Source organism: Austrofundulus limnaeus, unplaced genomic scaffold (genome assembly GCF_001266775.1).
Source record: "Austrofundulus limnaeus strain Quisiro unplaced genomic scaffold, Austrofundulus_limnaeus-1.0 Scaffold35, whole genome shotgun sequence".
Lineage (NCBI taxonomy): Eukaryota > Metazoa > Chordata > Actinopteri > Cyprinodontiformes > Rivulidae > Austrofundulus > Austrofundulus limnaeus.
In genome coordinates, this window is record NW_013952437.1 from 1,491,557 (window position 1) to 1,510,102 (window position 18,546).

General features: G+C 38.1%; 1 protein-coding gene across 1 annotated transcript in view; it reads right to left on the minus strand.

The window, feature by feature from the left end:
• Nucleotides 1-18,546, minus strand: part of LOC106516032 (protein tyrosine phosphatase receptor type G) — a gene marked incomplete at its 5' end in the record, with an annotated part of 114,663 nt that overhangs the window by 26,377 nt on the left and 69,740 nt on the right. Inside the window, 4 exon segments of the mRNA XM_014006179.1 lie at nucleotides 3,358-3,550; nucleotides 4,721-4,878; nucleotides 10,359-10,425; nucleotides 14,873-14,968. Of these exon segments, the coding sequence (XP_013861633.1) occupies nucleotides 3,358-3,550; nucleotides 4,721-4,878; nucleotides 10,359-10,425; nucleotides 14,873-14,968 (514 nt within the window).

Below are 18,546 nucleotides of genomic sequence, written 5' to 3' on the forward strand. Positions count from 1 at the left end.
ATATATATACAGTATATATACAGTTTATATATACACAGCCTGAAGGTGGCAGTGCAGGCTGCTGCTTGGAAATTTCCACAAAGATTCATCAGTATGAGGAAGGGACAATCTGGACAGGCCCCTCAGCACATCAGGGCAGTAGCAATCAGAAACTAGTGTCAAATGACTATGTGCTCTTACAGTTTCTGCCAAACTGAAATTGTCACCACAATTTTCCCCATTTGCACGGTGAGGCCGGGACGCGAATTATGCACCATGACATGTGAGAGATGGGAAGAAAGACAGGGAGGAAGGGAATCAGTCAAAGGATCACAGGGGGAAAAAAAACAACAGGAAGGAAATCTCAGGGTGTTGATTAGGTGTGACAGGTGCGAAATGCATCATAACCTGTCGGCTGTTCGTTGTCAGGTTCAGTAGCTCAAGAACAATAATTTAATAGCAGCTGAAGATGTCACTGTGGTTTTAGTGCCTGCATCGCTCCTGTCCTGACAATCACCTTCCTTTTCACAATTAACACGAGCATATTAATAACCCTCTAGATACCATCTTATCAGCTCCTGCTTTGCATTTTTAAATTTAATTTTGCAAATCATGGGCCTGAGAAATATTTTGAATATCTTAAAACTCCAGTAATCTACCSACATCATTTTCAACTCCTCAAATTGTTGCAGATTTGTTGCAGAAAAAAGGCAAATGAACAGCATCAGGCAGGGAATATAACKAAGCAGATATATGTAGTAGTTTATTAGCATCTAAATTATAAAAATGCAAATGACGCAAGACTCTGAATTTACACAATGCATACTCTAACCTCCCAAAAATAACCCTCCGAGAGCTTCCATCTTATCCAGCAATAGCACTCAGAGCAGAGCATGAATCTTCCTCTTGGCAGCTTSTACAATGAAGGGGATGAAGTGACTGTTGTCAACAAAGCCGCTCGACTGCGTCTCGCTTCTAAAAAGCTGTACGGTTTGTTTTAAAGCGGCAGACACGTCAGAATGATGTGGGGAAACAAGAATTTCTCTGCAAAATGAAAACAAAAAAATAAATATATCTGATTTAAACACACACACACAAGCAGTTTTTTTAAACTCTGCAGCAAAGTCATCTAAGAGATAAACACCGACACAGTCACTACAACATTTATTTTATGATAATGCAACTCTTGCCTGTTTGAGTCATTTCTAAAAGCAAAATGCCAACCTTTTTTTTTCCATTTAAAAGCCTTAACATGAGGATTTTGTTACTCCTCTCCATTTTACGTTTGAACACATTTTTTATAGATTATTAATCAGCTCATGTAACCGAGCTGTATAACTTTTAACTGTAGAAAACCGTGTTTTGGGTTCATTTTTTTCCATCAGCTGATTGCCTGGTAAATGTCAAAATACTAAAAGATGCCAGAGTAAGCTAAATTAGAAAGAAAAGCATGTAATATTTGCTGTGACAGAGTGAACTAGTTTGTAAACAGAGAGAACAATAAATCTGCTCTGCGCGTGAGACAGTGGCTCTGATTGAGCTGGATTTTACACTCGGTACACAGCAAACACAAATGATAAAATAAACGGTGCCTTATGGATCTTGAAATTCGTATTGGACAAACAATAAATCTGCACCACACAAACTAATCTGCAATCTTTATTTTGCATCAGAACAGTTTGCTCTGCATCTCGTTCGGTCAAACTTAGTCCTCGACCATTTAATCTACAGTAAATAAAYGTTCGGTCAAATATTAGTCGCAGATCTTGAGCCACTTGAAATTAAATCCATCATTTATGTCATTCGTTAAGAAAAACAAGTCTTCAACAGAGTCCTACGTTTGAACCAAAAGGCTGCCGGGACGGAAGAAGAAGAACTAAATAAAACAAAAAAAGGGGAAAAAAAAGGAGGAGAAGCAAAAGTGAAGATGTACCGGTTCACATTCATCCTGCCTGGTGACATAACACCACAAAAGCAATTTCACAACTTAATTTGTATGGATCTATTTTAGCTGTGCCACATATTAATGATGATTGCTGATCAGCCCTTTTAGAGTGCTCCAACTTCATCACAAGCATTCCCAATCAATTCTCCCCACCAGACACCAACAACACTAATTTAAGGAGCAGCAGCCTTTCTCATTAGTCTCCTTAGTTCTTGCACTTTCTGTTAAAGCAAGCGCAGCAAGATGCACACAAAAAAGCAAAAGATAAACAAAAGAAAAAAAGGAAAGAAATAATACTCTGATCAGCTGCATATGAGGTCTGAACCAGGGTTATTATAGTTAACTAAAACCAACTAAATAACGAAAACTGAAATTGAAAAAAAAAACATTTTAGTTAACTGAAATAAATAAAAACTGTAATACAATTAAAAAACTGATAACTAACTGAAACTGTATAATCTTTTTACAAAACTAACTGAAACTAACTGAGATTATAGATAGAATATCCTTAGTTTTAGTGTTTGTCAATTTATTTTGAGCCAGGTGGACTGAATAAATAAATCTTTTTTCTTCAAACCTAGCTGCGAGCATCTTACAGCACCTCATGGCCCGTAATGTGAAACTATAAAAAATACTAATACTAGAACTAATGAAAACTAAACTAAACTAAACTAAACTAAAACTAAGCATTAAAAAGTAATAACAACTAATAAAAACTAGCAAATCGACTCTAAAAACTAATTAAAACTAACTGAAATAAAAGAAAAAAGTAAAAACATTTTCTTCAGTATTAGCTGGCTAAATTACCAACTGCCACAAAATATAAAAATTTTCTGACATCTTTAATAAAATTAAGTACATAAAGTTCTATATGTGACACTAACTTTAAGTCCGTTAGCTGTGTTTTCAAGTAGCTAATGAAGTTTAAAGCTACCTAATAAAATGTTGCAATAGTAAATATAAAATTAACAACATTTCATAATAGAAAAAAAATAGAAAAAGGCTCAGCTAAAAATTCCTAATAGAAACAAACTATAGGGAAATTTAAATATGCTTTAAGTAACAATGACTTTTTCTCAATTTYAAAGTTGTTTTGTTTAATCATTTTATTTTTTGGCAAATACTCAAAACTATAAAACACTGAAGCATTAAAAAAGGACCCAACTTAAACACTAACCTACACACGCAAGAAAATGTGTAGAAGATTAATATTAAATATAATCTTTAGCCTCTTTGTTCTGCAGCCTGTTTAAAATATATAATTTGATTAAATTTCCTTAGGTGCAATGATRAAAATGCTGACCTGACGAGCAAAAATAACACTTTTAAAGGTATAAGTTGATTCTGTTGTACTGACGTGAACTGTTACATTAGTTCTGGACAATWCAAGACAATACAACATCAAACACACAAGGAAGCAAAACACATCTTACCTCTCGATGCCTCTGTGCTGTGAGGGCTTCCTAATATTTCAGTCAAATCTTTCTGCCAGGCATCTTTAACAGCTGACTTAAAGATCTTCCTATTGTTCAGGTCCTGCAGGGGTCTGAAGTTGTTCCTCAGGTACTCGACAGACTTGACATGGTCCTGTTGCTCCGTTGTAAAGATGGAGTAAAAAGCATCCAGCTGGATGGTAAGAAACACAGAATAGCTATCAGGATCACATTTAAGTGTTGCTGCTACTATGTCTGGGTGTGTGAGTAAATGTGTTAAAGGTAATATATCATGCAGCACCGCATTCTTAGCCACTTGCCAGTAGCTGACTGTTCACAAGTGAGGAACAGTATTTGCAAGAAACATTTACACCACAGGCTTCAGCAGGCACAGACTTCAATCATCACCCTGACTACCTGCTGGGCTGTAACTTCTCAATGGGGCAAATTTGTGGCCATTGATTGCCAAGAATGATCTCCTGCCGCGTGCTGTAATGACTACACATTACAGATACTGTGGAATCAATGTGTCCTATGGGTGCTTGGAGAAATGAATTACAGGTTCATAAAAGACTATCTGTGAGYGTCACAAACATTGTCGAGGTGGTCAATAACCTTGCGGCAGAAGTCATTTGGGAACAAAAGATTTGTCCTCATGCAAGTTCATAGAAATTCCACTGAGCCCTGCAAATTTCTGTGGCGCAGAATGCACAGGAGAATATGCAGCTGGCTAACCCAAGAATTGTATGTATAAAAGATGCAGCAAAGCATCTGTGGAGGGGAAGGGGGTGGGGGAGATCAGCAAAAAGCATGGGGCATGATTTGGCATATATTATCTCTCAAACAGCAATAACAGTTGGAGGTAAAACGCTGTAAAGCACGCAGGCGAGTGCTGTAAAATGCAACATTTTTCACAAAACATATGTTAAGCTGTTGCTCTAATAGCTCGAAATATTAAGCATTTAAACTGATGAACGTCTTTAGTTGTATGATATCCAACCCCAATATGGCGCGGTATTATTTCTTAGAGCCTATAGGCATTGTTTCAGAACCACGGCATGATATAGGTGCTATCTGACACCTACTATCACTCAAACGCCAGTAATTGGCTCCCCCTTCCTGTTTAATCATGCACTGCATTGGCAGTGATGGCTTTATATGCAAAGGATCTGGATGGGAAGGTGGGGGAAAAAAAAGGAGAAGCACGAGGGGAAATTGGTCACAGTGTTGGACTGCAAGTGATCCACTGAGTGTGCACAAATGGGATCTGGAGAATATCTGTCTAGGCTTGCGTGAGTGAAAGTGAATGTGTATGTGTGTGTGTGTGTGTGTGTGTGTGTGAGTGTAACTGGACTTAACGCACCTGTGAGTGGGACAGATATACCGGCCTGGAGAAGATGATCCACTCCACGACTTTGCTGCAGGGCGGAGTGGTCAAAGAGCCYGTGTATCGGTAATAACTGTCCACCGATGACGGCAGCAGATCCCTCAAGACGAACGACCTGAGGTTGGTCTCCTTTTCTGGGTAAAGAACGGGATTAAAATTTGTCAGCGCATGGATTTGTACAGCGCGGCGCTGTGTGCATCCACCCCATATCACCTCCTCACTTGTGGCATTTTTACTGCTTCCCCAAAACCTCCTCTAGTGGAAGGGCAGTAGTTAAAAGCCTCACTACTTGTTATCGCCCTGGCTACATCTCTGTACGGAGATGGGCTGAAAGAGGAGCAAAAGCAGGAGAGTCTGATAAGATGGCCAGCTCTGACAGCTGATCTGTGGCTGGGTGGTAGGGTGCTCTGCTCCATGTAACAACTGTGGCTAGGCTACGGGGATTAAGACAGATCCAAATGATTACCAGATCTCTCCTATCCTCTGATCAGGACCTGGCAATGCTTTGTAGTGGGGGGAGGGGGGACAAGCTGAAATCATCCAGAGGAAGATGCCCTTATCTCCAGTAAATATGGTGCGGGCTATGAAAGTTTGTTTGTTTTTCCTTGAATTATGATGAGAAGAGCCTAAATAAAGCAGAGTTTACGTCAGATCCAATCTCTCAGCTCGTGGCCTTATCTTAAAAGAAACAGAGGTCTAGGGTGTGGTTTGCATTCAGACTACAGAGGCACAGGAAGCCTCGCCCCTGTGCCTCATATGCAGTCTGAGTCAAATTCAGTATGCACAGCCTTTCTTCTCCCTGTCTTCAGACAGCGTACGTGCCCTATCGCTGCTGGGCCGCCGAGATGCTGATGGATGGATGACTGTGGGATAACGAGCTAGTGGAAAACCAACCATCCTAACGGGGGGGAAGGCGAGGAGCATTTAGCAGCTAGCAGGAAGAGAGTCCAAAAAGCACCACGTCCATGCCAAGCTTTCTTTCAGCTGGGAAATGGGATTCGGTGGTGCTAGAACAAACATCTGTGTATCTGTGCAGCACAGAGCGCCGCCGTGGAGGCTGTGAATCAGCAGCCAGAACAGGTTGTACATCAGCTGTAGGGCTCACGGTTCAGTCCGCAACCCCTTCACACAGTAGAATATCTCTTGGCAAGATAGAAAACCCAAAGATTCCACTAATGACAATAAAGCTCCTTACCAGGCAGATATGATGCTATTGTTTCCATTACGCGTGTGAATGTGTGAAAGAGAAACACAATTGCTTTAAGTGTCAATATAGCAGAAAAGTGCTTTGAAAGTAGGGACAATCCACTCCTTTGAAACTGATAAAGATTCATGAAATAATCTAGTGCAGCAGACAAGCTGGATAATTTGTCTTTATTAAAGTTATATTACACAATAAAAACGGCGCTCAGTGAGATAAAACTGCAAGTGGAATGGTCTCCCACCTGATGAGGAACTCAGTGGAGAACAGTCAGTTTTCTGCAGTGCAATTAGTTCAATTTAGAACCTATTTATTTTGAGGCCAAAACACATGTTGTTAGTGGTCTCAGGTGGGGGATGTTTCCTCTGCATCGTTTTACTTGAATAGATTCTTATTGGTGCATCTATGCAAACAAATTTATTTAAAAAGGGTAGGGGTGTTATGCAAAATCCACTTTTTTAAGCATTATATCATGTTGTCATCACTTCATCAAAACACACCGGAGTGTTAAAGATAGGCTACAATGTAAAGTCAAATTTATTTTTGATATATACAGCATTTTAATAACAACTGAATAAAACACAGTTACTTGATTCTGGTATAAGATTGAACTAATAGCCTGGAACATACATAATACCCCAAATTTAACCTTTACTTATTTGGTCAGGTCAAAGACAGTTATACAGTTTTATAAGTGCAGATTTTTAATATTCCATTTTTTTCAAATAAATTAAATAAAAAGCCTAGCATGCCTTCCTTAATACAGTAGGTACATTTTGTCTGCTGTTTACATGCTGGACCTTTAAATTAAAATCACTTTCTGTTGAAAATTATGGTATTGAAGCAGTTTTGGTCGATCTTTGTACAATCTTGTGAGATGTACAGTATATGAAATTCGGTAACAGAAAGAAAACTGTTGATGTTCCATTTAGAGTTGATGGTATTGAGATCTGAAGAGTGAGTGAGGTGAAGTTTTTGGGTGTCGTCATTGATGAGAAGCTGACAAGGAGACCTCATAAATAATTTAAGAACAAAAATAACAAAATCTATTGCACTATTGTACAAAGTAAAGGATTTATTTAATGATAAAGCTCTGTTTATATTATATAATGCAATAATTGTTCCACTCTTTATCTACTGTATTGATGTTTGGGGAAAAGCATGTAAAAAATTACACATCCCATTTTTATTTTACAGAAAAGAGAYGTAAGAATTATCACCAGAAAGCATTACTATCACCCATCAAATTCATTGTTCTATCAGTTGAAGTTATTGAAATTTAATGATTTGGTTGGTTATAGTATTTTATCAGTTATAGTATTTTATCAGTTATGTATAGGGCTCATAAAAACACATTACCTTCAAACATCCAATTACACTTTTTTAAAAGAAAGAGTTGTTATAATCTCAAGCGGATAGAAATGTTTGTAAGACCTAAAGTTAAAACCAGTTTAAAAGAACGGAGTACTTCAGTCCAGGGTATAAGATTATGGAATAATATGAAAGATGACATTAAAAATGCCAGATCAATATGCATGTTTAAGAGAATGATAAAGATTAATTTGCTGGAGAAGTATGCACATGTATGAAAAGTTGTTCAATGATTTAAACTTTTATTATTTTNAATAATAATAATAATAATAATAATAATAATAATAACAAAAAGTCCTGGAAAGTCCTGGATGTTGATTTAATCTAAGACTGCTCCTTTTTAATTTTTAAAGACAAATCACAAGGCCCACAAAAGCCGCACCTGGCTGTGCTGACAACAGAAACTAAACAAATAGGTAAATAAGCATGTAATCAAGGATAAGTCCATTTGTGCAAACCACAGGGCCTAAACCAAGTTCAGAACGACTCAATCCAAACAATTTAAGTTAATCAGCTTCCTTCAGAGTTCCTTATACTGCGGCCTTTAATGGAACTAATTTGTTGTCTGAGAACTCGGCAAGAAAGAGGCCTGGCCATTCATCACCCTTCAGATGTTATTAACTACATTACCCCATTAAGGACCCCCCCACCCAGGCTTCATTTACTCACCGAGATTAGCTCATGTGACCTGTTCTTGTTAACAGCACATATTGGAAAATGGGATTTTCAATTACACCCTTTTCATAGAAGTCAATAAAGCAACCTGAACCACTTGATTACACATTTTCTTAATGTATGTTTGCAGAGATATGACGACGGTCTCCTTGTGGGGTGGGGGGGATGATACAGCATCCACAGATAAAGTTGTTGATTTAAAAAAGAACAGGCAGGTGGTCTGAGGAATCTTTAAGCTGTCTGCAAAGCAGAGGGAATTGCTGTCCACATCTTCGAAATGACTCCAAGTTTATTTTATACTGTCCCCTCCCCCTTCATTTTCAGCACAAAGTGAGAGTGAAAACAAAAGCTTAAATGCACTCTTCATTCCCATGTTTCATTTAAACAAGAAAGATGAAAAACAAAGTCAGGTTTGGCATGATTTCCCAAGACAGCTGAATGTTGATCCAGGACCAAGGGAAAAAAAAACACAAGCAGAGATGTTAGATCATATCACAGAAAAGCAAATTTATTACTCTTTTTTAAAAACCAATGCTAGCACAGGTTTGTGCTGGTAGAAAAAAAAAAAGTTGCCGTGGTTGCTCTCTCCATATTACTTCATAAATATGTGTACTGTAAGTGTTTCTAAATAAACTGTAAATTTGACGTCTATTTTCTTCTTTGTACAAGTTTCTTATAGCGCAGTGGATTCAGCTCTTAGGCTCCGCGCAGATCAAGAGATCAACTCGACTCAGCCAACGCTCTCCTTATGTTTCTTACCCAACTTTTAGTTACACAACAAGCTTTCAGCGCCACTGAAGCTTTTATCATTCTCACTGTACGCTGACAGTAACGTTTATCCATATGGCCTCATGCTGGGTGTGCGAACATACACCCACCCGTCCAAGGTAGGATTTGTAATCCATGTATAATTAATCTAACCTTGGTGACATCCTAATGTATTATAGGAAAAGATCTCCCCATGGTACCTCGAAGGCAGGAAAAAAAAATCACAGTTTCATTTTTCATCACGCCGTTTGAGCGAACAGGTGGTCCATCTATCGATTTCCCCACTTCACTCCTATGAAAAAGGCCATGGTTAGATTAATGTCAAACTCAGGTGCCACAGGCCAAGCAGTCCACTGGCTCTTTTTTTTTTTTTGTAAACCGAAGATTATTTTTAATTGAATTTATTTATTTGAGAAAAAGGGGCAGATATAATAAGAATTTTTCTTCTTCTGCAGCCTTTCATTTCAATTGTGGTTTATACTTTTTGTTTGTTGTTGAATTTATGTTGTTTTTAAAGAAATGAATGAAATGAATAAACTAAACTAAACTAAAGATTGCACAATCTTATGTTCAGGGTATTGTTTTCCCAGTGACTTGTGTAAAATTTTGCCAACAGACAAAAACAAGCGCAACATTATCATCTGCCTTCATTTATCRGTGGCAGGTGCTGTAAACCACCAAGTGGAAAACATGCTTCCGCAACCCAAAATTTCATACCCTCACTACCTATGCACAACATCTCATTATGGATTTTAATTAGAATCAACTCTGTGACATCCACATCTGGTTTTGTAAAATCTTCTGGAGTTCAGAGATATTGCATACTGGCTTTATTTCTCATCGTATCTTTGTCGATGTACATTTATGCAAAGAAAACGTCTGTCAGCAGCAGATTTTTAAACAAGCATCCAGTGGCACAGCAATATTAACTTTATAAAATAGTAAGCATTAAGATTCGGGGTATAGCTCGCAGTACAAAACATCAATAGTTGTGGATATAAAGTTTTGCAGAAGCCACAGTCCATGAAACCGAGAGCTGTCTAATTGAAGTTCAGATGTAATAATTAGTTCTGTGTCTGGGAGAGAAACTCTGCGGAGGTCTCCTCCTGCAGAGCTATACTACTACCAAGGGACGGGCAGTAACCCGCAAATTTATTCTCTGTTTGAAGTTGCACTCTGCTCGTAGTTTTGGTTTTTATATTAATTTGGGAGACAGAAATATGGCACTCGGCGTTTAAGCAGTAGAATTTAAAAACATCAGTATTTGGTGCATGACGACATCTTTACTGATGGAGAAATTTACCTTCAGGATCAGCCATCACCAGCTACAAAGCAATGTCAAAGGGATTTACCCAGGGTCAATTGTTTTTTTTTTTTTTTTTTTTTTTTTGGGAAAATCCCACACAAATTTAATTCCTACAGTAAAGCTTTGTGATAAAGAGATTTGGCTATGAAGAGGAAAAATATTTATATAAAAAATACTTAAAAAAAATCTCCATCTATCTACTCTCTAAAGTCTATTTGACTGCACTTGTCACATAAATACAAATCTTTTACATGAAACAGAGTTATGCATGGGATGGCTGTTTGATTACTTACCATGATGCACTACTCCTTTCAATCCCTGGATGATTGGGTCCACAGCTGGGTTGTCTTTTTGCCCAAGCTGCAGGGGACATGTCCAAAGACAAAAGGATTAGAAAAGAGGATTAAAATACTTGGATAATAATTTATATATATATATAAACAAAAGTAGCAACATAAACTGAATAAAAGGAGAAAAAAGAGCAACATAAAAAATGCATTTTAATCAGATATTCACTACTACCATCTACTGAATGAATTCAAATGGTTCTTTTCAAGGCCAAAGGACAATTTCAAAGCTGAAAAGGAAAGTTCAAATCATTTAGAGCTGGATTTTGTGAGAAATAAGAGAAAACTATTTTGTAAACATCAACATCTCTGTCAGTTTCACTTCACACAGCTGTAAACAGACATAAAATTCTATGTGAATAAATGTAATGCTAAACTGAAGGCAGTAGGAAGGTTAAAGAGTATTCCCATGAATTGCTAGGAGATTTCTCGGATTTGAGTCGTTTTTAGATGGAAGCTAAGACTTTAGGAATTTTCTGTCTGTGATTATCATCAATATAAATATTATTTTTAAAAATACGACAACTGTCGCAGTCTTTTTTTTACTGTTGATCACTTCTTTTCATTTTCTTTTCACTACTTGTTACCGTCAAAACGAATGGCTTTACTATATTCTTTAATACAACTGTCATTCTCATTTTACAGATTACTGTGCAACTACACAAAAAAAAATAGAATGCATGAAATTATTTCAACTGACATGAACTTATCTACTGTGTAAGAATCCATGTAAAATGTTCACTACATTTGCCATGTTTGTATTGTGATATTCAATATGATGCTGAGTGGTCTCCATCTGAAGCCAAAAACTAATAATATAAACAAGCTAAAGTTGTGTGGCAATTTCACGTGTGAAAAAAAAAAAAACCCTGCTGGAAAACCTTGTGCGGTGTCATCTGCCATTTTTGCACTTTTTTTTTTTTCATTTGGCTACTGCATCTGAACGTGGGGTTTGTAATGGTAACAGACTGTAGTGGGTCTCCTCGCAGTGAGGAGTCATAGTTTTGCAAACAGCAGCAGTCATGCAGGCAGGCAGTCTGTCCAGACCATAAGTATTTGGCCAGTAACACAGTCTTTGTACTTGAGACTATGTGTTTCAGCAAATTACAGCCGAAACAAGTGAAAACAGCATTAAAGAGCAAAGTTTCAACTCGGTTTAAGTTGGTTCACAGAAATATCAAATGCTGTGTGAGATAAAAGGCAGACTGTTTAAAATGCAATGCTGATACAAATAATACTTAAGTAATGTTCTAAATATCTTATTTTACAATTTTTCTTTGAACCTAGTTTTTTCCTGATAAAAACAGTTCACCTCAGATGTTCATTTTCATTTTGCTTCATTGGAGTGCTAGGTTTTGAGGAACTGATGCATAAACTGTAAAATGTACAAGTAAAGCCAGAGGAACAAGTGTTTGCACAGGTGTGAGGCAGGGAGAGATGACTTCCTGATGAAACAAAACCCAAAATGAGGAAATAATGGCTGAAACAGCTGAGGCAGCCGAGAGGTTGTTCGAGAAACTCCACTTTCAAAAACTCGATTGCGTCTGATTGAGCCTGCTGAGCTCACAAGATAACTACAGGATGAAATTTATTATTCCAGGGAATTTTCCACCAAAAAGTCAAATAGCTTCTGCGGTTGTCCTAAAACGACAAGCACTGCCCATGTGGAGCCTTGGACCGAGTATGTAAATTACGGCAAAGGAGACAGTGTCGCACCACCCAGCAAGTAAAGTAGAAGGCTGTAAACACAGGCCACAAGTCATTAAGCCACATTAACATATGCATCAGTGTTTTTCCTCTACTGTTCCTGTGGTCCACCCACTGCCTCTCAAAGCATCAAACTGAAGGGGAACCTTGTCTGTAGCCTCTTTCACACTCGCACTGCCTCCCATAATCTGACAGCATCTGAACGTGTCAGTGTCACGCGTGAATTATCCCACTGGCCCGAAACATTTTGAGATGGAAATCTGACTAGATGGGACCTTGTAACACTATGTATCACTTTCAACACGGCAAGTCTGAACTGCCTCCAACACATTAACAGACTGTCACACAGAATCTGTGATTTCTGATCAGCTGTTCAGGAGAATCAAACTGAGACATTTAGTGAATAAAAGGTCTTCCATTCCTTGAAGGAGTGCTCATCACCAATCAATTTTAATGACTATATTTTAAATTCAAAACAGCCACCTCGGCCACATCGTGAATAACTCCCAGCTACCACTGCATCAAAGTTTAGCTCAACGTCTGTTAAACTGATTGATAGGGCTTTTTGTATTGTCTATTGCTGGTAGCTGTGGCAGATATCTTAAATGAATCCAAAATTTAAATATATGTTCATCAAATGATTACTTTTTAGACATAGAAATGTTTGAAAGAAGCGTAAGAAACATTTACAAAAAGCTAATGGTAAAGCGATGGTTTTAAGACACCTATAAAATCATCCTGTCGTGTTACAGATTTAAATATAGGTATTGAGGGAAAAAATAGTCTTTGGATGACACTTTCCATTTATGTTTTGCCTACACTTAATTGTTGGCGATGATCAGCAATATCCTTCAGCACAACATTTTCCTAATATTTCTAATGTCCTACTTACAAGACAAGGCTGGACCAAAGAGTGTAGGGATGCGGGGACCGATCCTCCGTTGAACGACATTAATTCAGGTCAGTCAGAGGAGAATAAATTGTGTTGAACTGAATGCTGAATGTGGATAATATGCACACCTTAGAGGCCTTTAATAGGCCTTTGGGGAGCGCAGCAAGAACTCTCCTCATTGATTAGAAATGGTAAATCTGAGCCAATGTGTGTGCGCCCGTTTAAAACACCCCTCCCACTGTAAACTGCTATTCAGCGCATTGTGTATGGTGGTGCTAATTGCAGTAAGCAATAGGGCTGTCAGGACCCAGCGGAGGCATTTAGGTCCTCACACACACATGGTTCATCACTGTCGGAGCGTAGACCTACATTACGAAACACCTGTGTCCCCATTCCAGCCTCCCGCTGCCACATACCTGACCCGTACCCATATATACGATTAAGCTAAATCTTACAATGCATTGATCACCTGCCATTATAGGTAAAGGTATTGTTGAAAGAAACCAGCACGACACAGAAAGAGACTCTGAAGTTGTCAGTGCAGCTGCTCACAGCTTATAAACCTCTGAGGGGCTTTTACACTTAACAGAAATTAGGGCCAATCTTTTCTATTAGGAGCCTATGTGCTCAGATCTTCAGGGGACAATTTGTGGTATCTAGTACAGTAAACAATCCAACACAGAACCAAAGTAGAAAATAGGAATCGGTTGAAGAGATTACGCATTATGTCTTCATACGGTAATTTTATAAGCCTGTACATAAGAACATTTCCCATCAGTGCTCTAAGCAACTACTTACAGAGTTGTTACAAAGACATTTTCCTCAAGAGCAAAACAGCTCCACTAAGAGAACTACATTGCAGGTACCGTTCTTAGCGCCTGGATGTTTTAAAATGTTGCAACGTACTGCTGTGATGATCACACTTCAACTAGCTGAATGCTAATGCCAGCATGCTACATGTAGCAGGTTCTGATAGCATGTCATGTTCACGGTCCTACTTAGGAAATTTCCATGCTGACATTTGCTAATTAGCAGAGAGTTAGCACAGCTGATTGAAATGTCAGTAATTCATCCTCATGAACCAAGGAACTGAATAAAATGAACTTTCACCTGACATAGTATCAGAGTCAAAAAATATTCTGAGTTAAATATTATTATGTAGATCAAATTTCACAACATTACAATAAAACAACTGTTAGATTTATTGAAGTGGTGCTCTGCAAAGTAGTTATCAGTCATTAGAGCCTGACCTGTCACAGACTGAACAAATATGTAACTAAATATATAAATCTTTTTTAGTGGATGTTATTTATGGAGAATATTTCATTAATAACTAAATTAAATAATACAAGGATATCATACAGGATTGTATACCAGTTCATGCCAGCACACAGTAACACAATCACAAAGTCAGAATTATCTGTCAGAATTATTGCTGACAGACTGAAGAGTCTCAGTTGATAGGTGGACTGATGCAACCAGCAGCCTCAACACGTAATTTCACAGTCTCACATGTTCAGCTGAGTAAACAGCAACAAACTAGCCAAAAGGACTCATAAAGTAGTGTAGAGGTTTAAAATTGGGTAACATAAATTCCTTGTACTAGTATCATTTTTTTGGCTGAAATCTGCTTTAAAAAAAACAGCTCGGCTAGCTGTCAGTCTGACTCCTGTGTGAAAATTTATACCCGTTTCTACAAACTCTGTCTACTACAGATAAGGTATTAACCACTGACGCCCAAGTCACAGAATTATTTCAATCATAACTATTCCTTTAAGAAGTTTGGACCAACATACCAGTGGGTGCTGTGTATTCTCAGATGTCTTTAGATAAGCCTTGACCTTTAGTTCTGATACTTTACCTCAAAGAAGACAGCCATGGCAGCGATGATGCGTCTCTCCTTGATGGCAGCGCTGAGGCTGTCAAAGTCATCGGAGTTGTAAAGGTAGATCTGCATCTGGGACGGGAAACAGAGCATAAAAACAGCTTGAGGAGTGGACAAGGAGAACCGAACAGCGCTGTCATCAATCACTTGGAYGCACTGCTGAGAAGCTGATGAAAAGCCGTTTTGAGGGGCAGAAAAAAGGGTGTATTTATCACTCCTATAAATCTCTCATAATCTGTGTCAGTCTTTTTTGTGTGCTGCCACTCCTAGAGGGTGCCAAAGAAATACGGCACCCTGTTCCTTAGGGCGACCATCCTCACAGATGATACTGTAACGAGCAGAGGGGGGGAAAAACTGAGGGGAACGTTCTTCTTCTTTTTTGTTCCTCCCTGTGGAAAGATCTAACAGAATGGTATGCCTCTAATCATGGCTTCCAATTACCTTAAATCACCCACAACACCGCTTCTGATTTCACAACAAAGCTGGGATGTTTGAATATAATTTGAAACACATCATACACAGAATATATCATATACCTGTCATGCCTCTAGCTTTCAGTAAAAAAAGGAGTAAAATCTAATTTCTTTTATTTCAAAGCAGACATATTATGATAGTGCTGATCAAAATCAGCTTCTAATAGTAGCCATCAGAGCTGTCTGTCATCTTGCTGTCAGACCTCAGTAAACTGAAAGAAATTCCTTTCATGACAGTGACTGAAGCTAATTGGCAATAATAATAATAATAATAATAATAATAATAATAACAAAAAGTCCTGGAAAGTCCTGGATGTTGATTTAATCTAAGACTGCTCCTTTTTAATTTTTAAAGACAAATCACAAGGCCCACAAAAGCCGCACCTGGCTGTGCTGACAACAGAAACTAAACAAATAGGTAAATAAGCATGTAATCAAGGATAAGTCCATTTGTGCAAACCACAGGGCCTAAACCAAGTTCAGAACGACTCAATCCAAACAATTTAAGTTAATCAGCTTCCTTCAGAGTTCCTTATACTGCGGCCTTTAATGGAACTAATTTGTTGTCTGAGAACTCRGCAAGAAAGAGGCCTGGCCATTCATCACCCTTCAGATGTTATTAACTACATTACCCCATTAAGGACCCCCCCACCCAGGCTTCATTTACTCACCGAGATTAGCTCATGTGACCTGTTCTTGTTAACAGCACATATTGGAAAATGGGATTTTCAATTACACCCTTTTCATAGAAGTCAATAAAGCAACCTGAACCACTTGATTACACATTTTCTTAATGTATGTTTGCAGAGATATGACGACGGTCTCCTTGTGGGGTGGGGGGGATGATACAGCATCCACAGATAAAGTTGTTGATTTAAAAAAGAACAGGCAGGTGGTCTGAGGAATCTTTAAGCTGTCTGCAAAGCAGAGGGAATTGCTGTCCACATCTTCGAAATGACTCCAAGTTTATTTTATACTGTCCCCTCCCCCTTCATTTTCAGCACAAAGTGAGAGTGAAAACAAAAGCTTAAATGCACTCTTCATTCCCATGTTTCATTTAAACAAGAAAGATGAAAAACAAAGTCAGGTTTGGCATGATTTCCCAAGACAGCTGAATGTTGATCCAGGACCAAGGGAAAAAAAAACACAAGCAGAGATGTTAGATCATATCACAGAAAAGCAAATTTATTACTCTTTTTTAAAAACCAATGCTAGCACAGGTTTGTGCTGGTAGAAAAAAAAAWAGTTGCCGTGGTTGCTCTCTCCATATTACTTCATAAATATGTGTACTGTAAGTGTTTCTAAATAAACTGTAAATTTGACGTCTATTTTCTTCTTTGTACAAGTTTCTTATAGCGCAGTGGATTCAGCTCTTAGGCTCCGCGCAGGTCAAGAGATCAACTCGACTCAGCCAACGCTCTCCTTATGTTTCTTACCCAACTTTTAGTTACACAACAAGCTTTCAGCGCCACTGAAGCTTTTATCATTCTCACTGTACGCTGACAGTAACGTTTATCCATATGGCCTCATGCTGGGTGTGCGAACGTACACCCACCCGTCCAAGGTAGGATTTGTAATCCATGTATAATTAATCTAACCTTGGTGACATCCTAATGTATTATAGGAAAAGATCTCCCCATGGTACCTCGAAGGCAGGAAAAAAAAATCACAGTTTCATTTTTCATCACGCCGTTTGAGCGAACAGGTGGTCCATCTATCGATTTCCCCACTTCACTCCTATGAAAAAGGCCATGGTTAGATTAATGTCAAACTCAGGTGCCACAGGCCAAGCAGTCCACTGGCTCTTTTTTTTTTTTTTGTAGAGGATGTTAAACAACCGTACAACAAAGCTCAATAATCCAGTTCATGGAAACTCTTTYCCCCCCTTGTTTCCTGTCTATATGCTTGCTATATTTGTGTAATTTAAAGGTTTTGGTCAGGTGGGACCTTCTTTTATTCCCCCTAGGGTGAAAAATAAATACTTCATGTGACGTAAAGCTGAATGCGACTCATTTGGACTCGGAGAGAATTAAAAAGAAACCTGGGGGAAAAAAAACTGTTTCAGTTTAGCAGAAGCAAAAATGAAAACAAGTCTGGGAGTTCGACCTTCTTGGTCATGCTGCTCAAATCTTGAACGTACCACACACTCGACAAAACAAAAGCTAACTTGTGCAGTTAAAGGTCACCCTGTACACACARCACAAATATTTATACCTACTTTTACAACGTGTGCAATGTTGCTGCACACATCTTGTCAGATTTAATATAATCTCAAATACATCAAATTGTTCCGAGTCATAAATATGAAAAATGAAAATAGCAAATCTTACAAGATGGAGCAGTCAAAAGGCTAAAGGCTAGATCCTACAAAACCCATGTTCCCCCCACCCTCCAGACATTCATCATTTGATTTCACTTCTACCTTCTGGTTCACAGCGTGGAATAATACATCATGCTTGATAAATGCAGTCTGACTTATTGACAGAATTATTTTTGAAAAGCACACCTCCCACTCTGTGTTGTTTCTGTGCTGCACCGCGTACACAAACATGCAGTCAGATGGTGACGACTACTGCTCTCCTTAAATGAAAAGTCGGCGGTAACTGAACTTTTAAGTTAAAAAGGAAAAAAAATGAAAGAAAAGAGAGAGAGAACTATTCTTTCATGGAGAATGTGAGTGAAGTTGCCATGACAGAGTTCTGTTCAGGCACACTGTGTCACATGAACCCCATCTGAGCTGCATGTCTATGTTCACTAAATAGATCACAAAAGGAGGGTGACTCATGATTTTACACAGAAACTATACACAATCTCCATTTTACACAGCAAAATGTAAAGTAAACATCTCTTACAAATTGATATATTATATATAAAAAACCACATATTTAATTGAAGAAAATCCAAAAACAAAACAAAACAAAACAAAACAAAAAATTGGGACACAGTGCCTGTTTACCACTGTGCTGCGTCAGTTCTTATTTTGACACAACTTTGTACATTTTTGGGAACTGAAGAGACTGACTGATGTAGTTTTGAAAGTGAAGTATTTTTTTCACTTGTTGCTTTAGATTGCAACTCAACAGTTCAGCCCCGGCTTTGTTGTAGTTTTGGTTTGTAAAAACCAAAAAATAAAAAAAATAAAAATAAAAATAAAAATAAACCTTTTCAAAGAGTGAC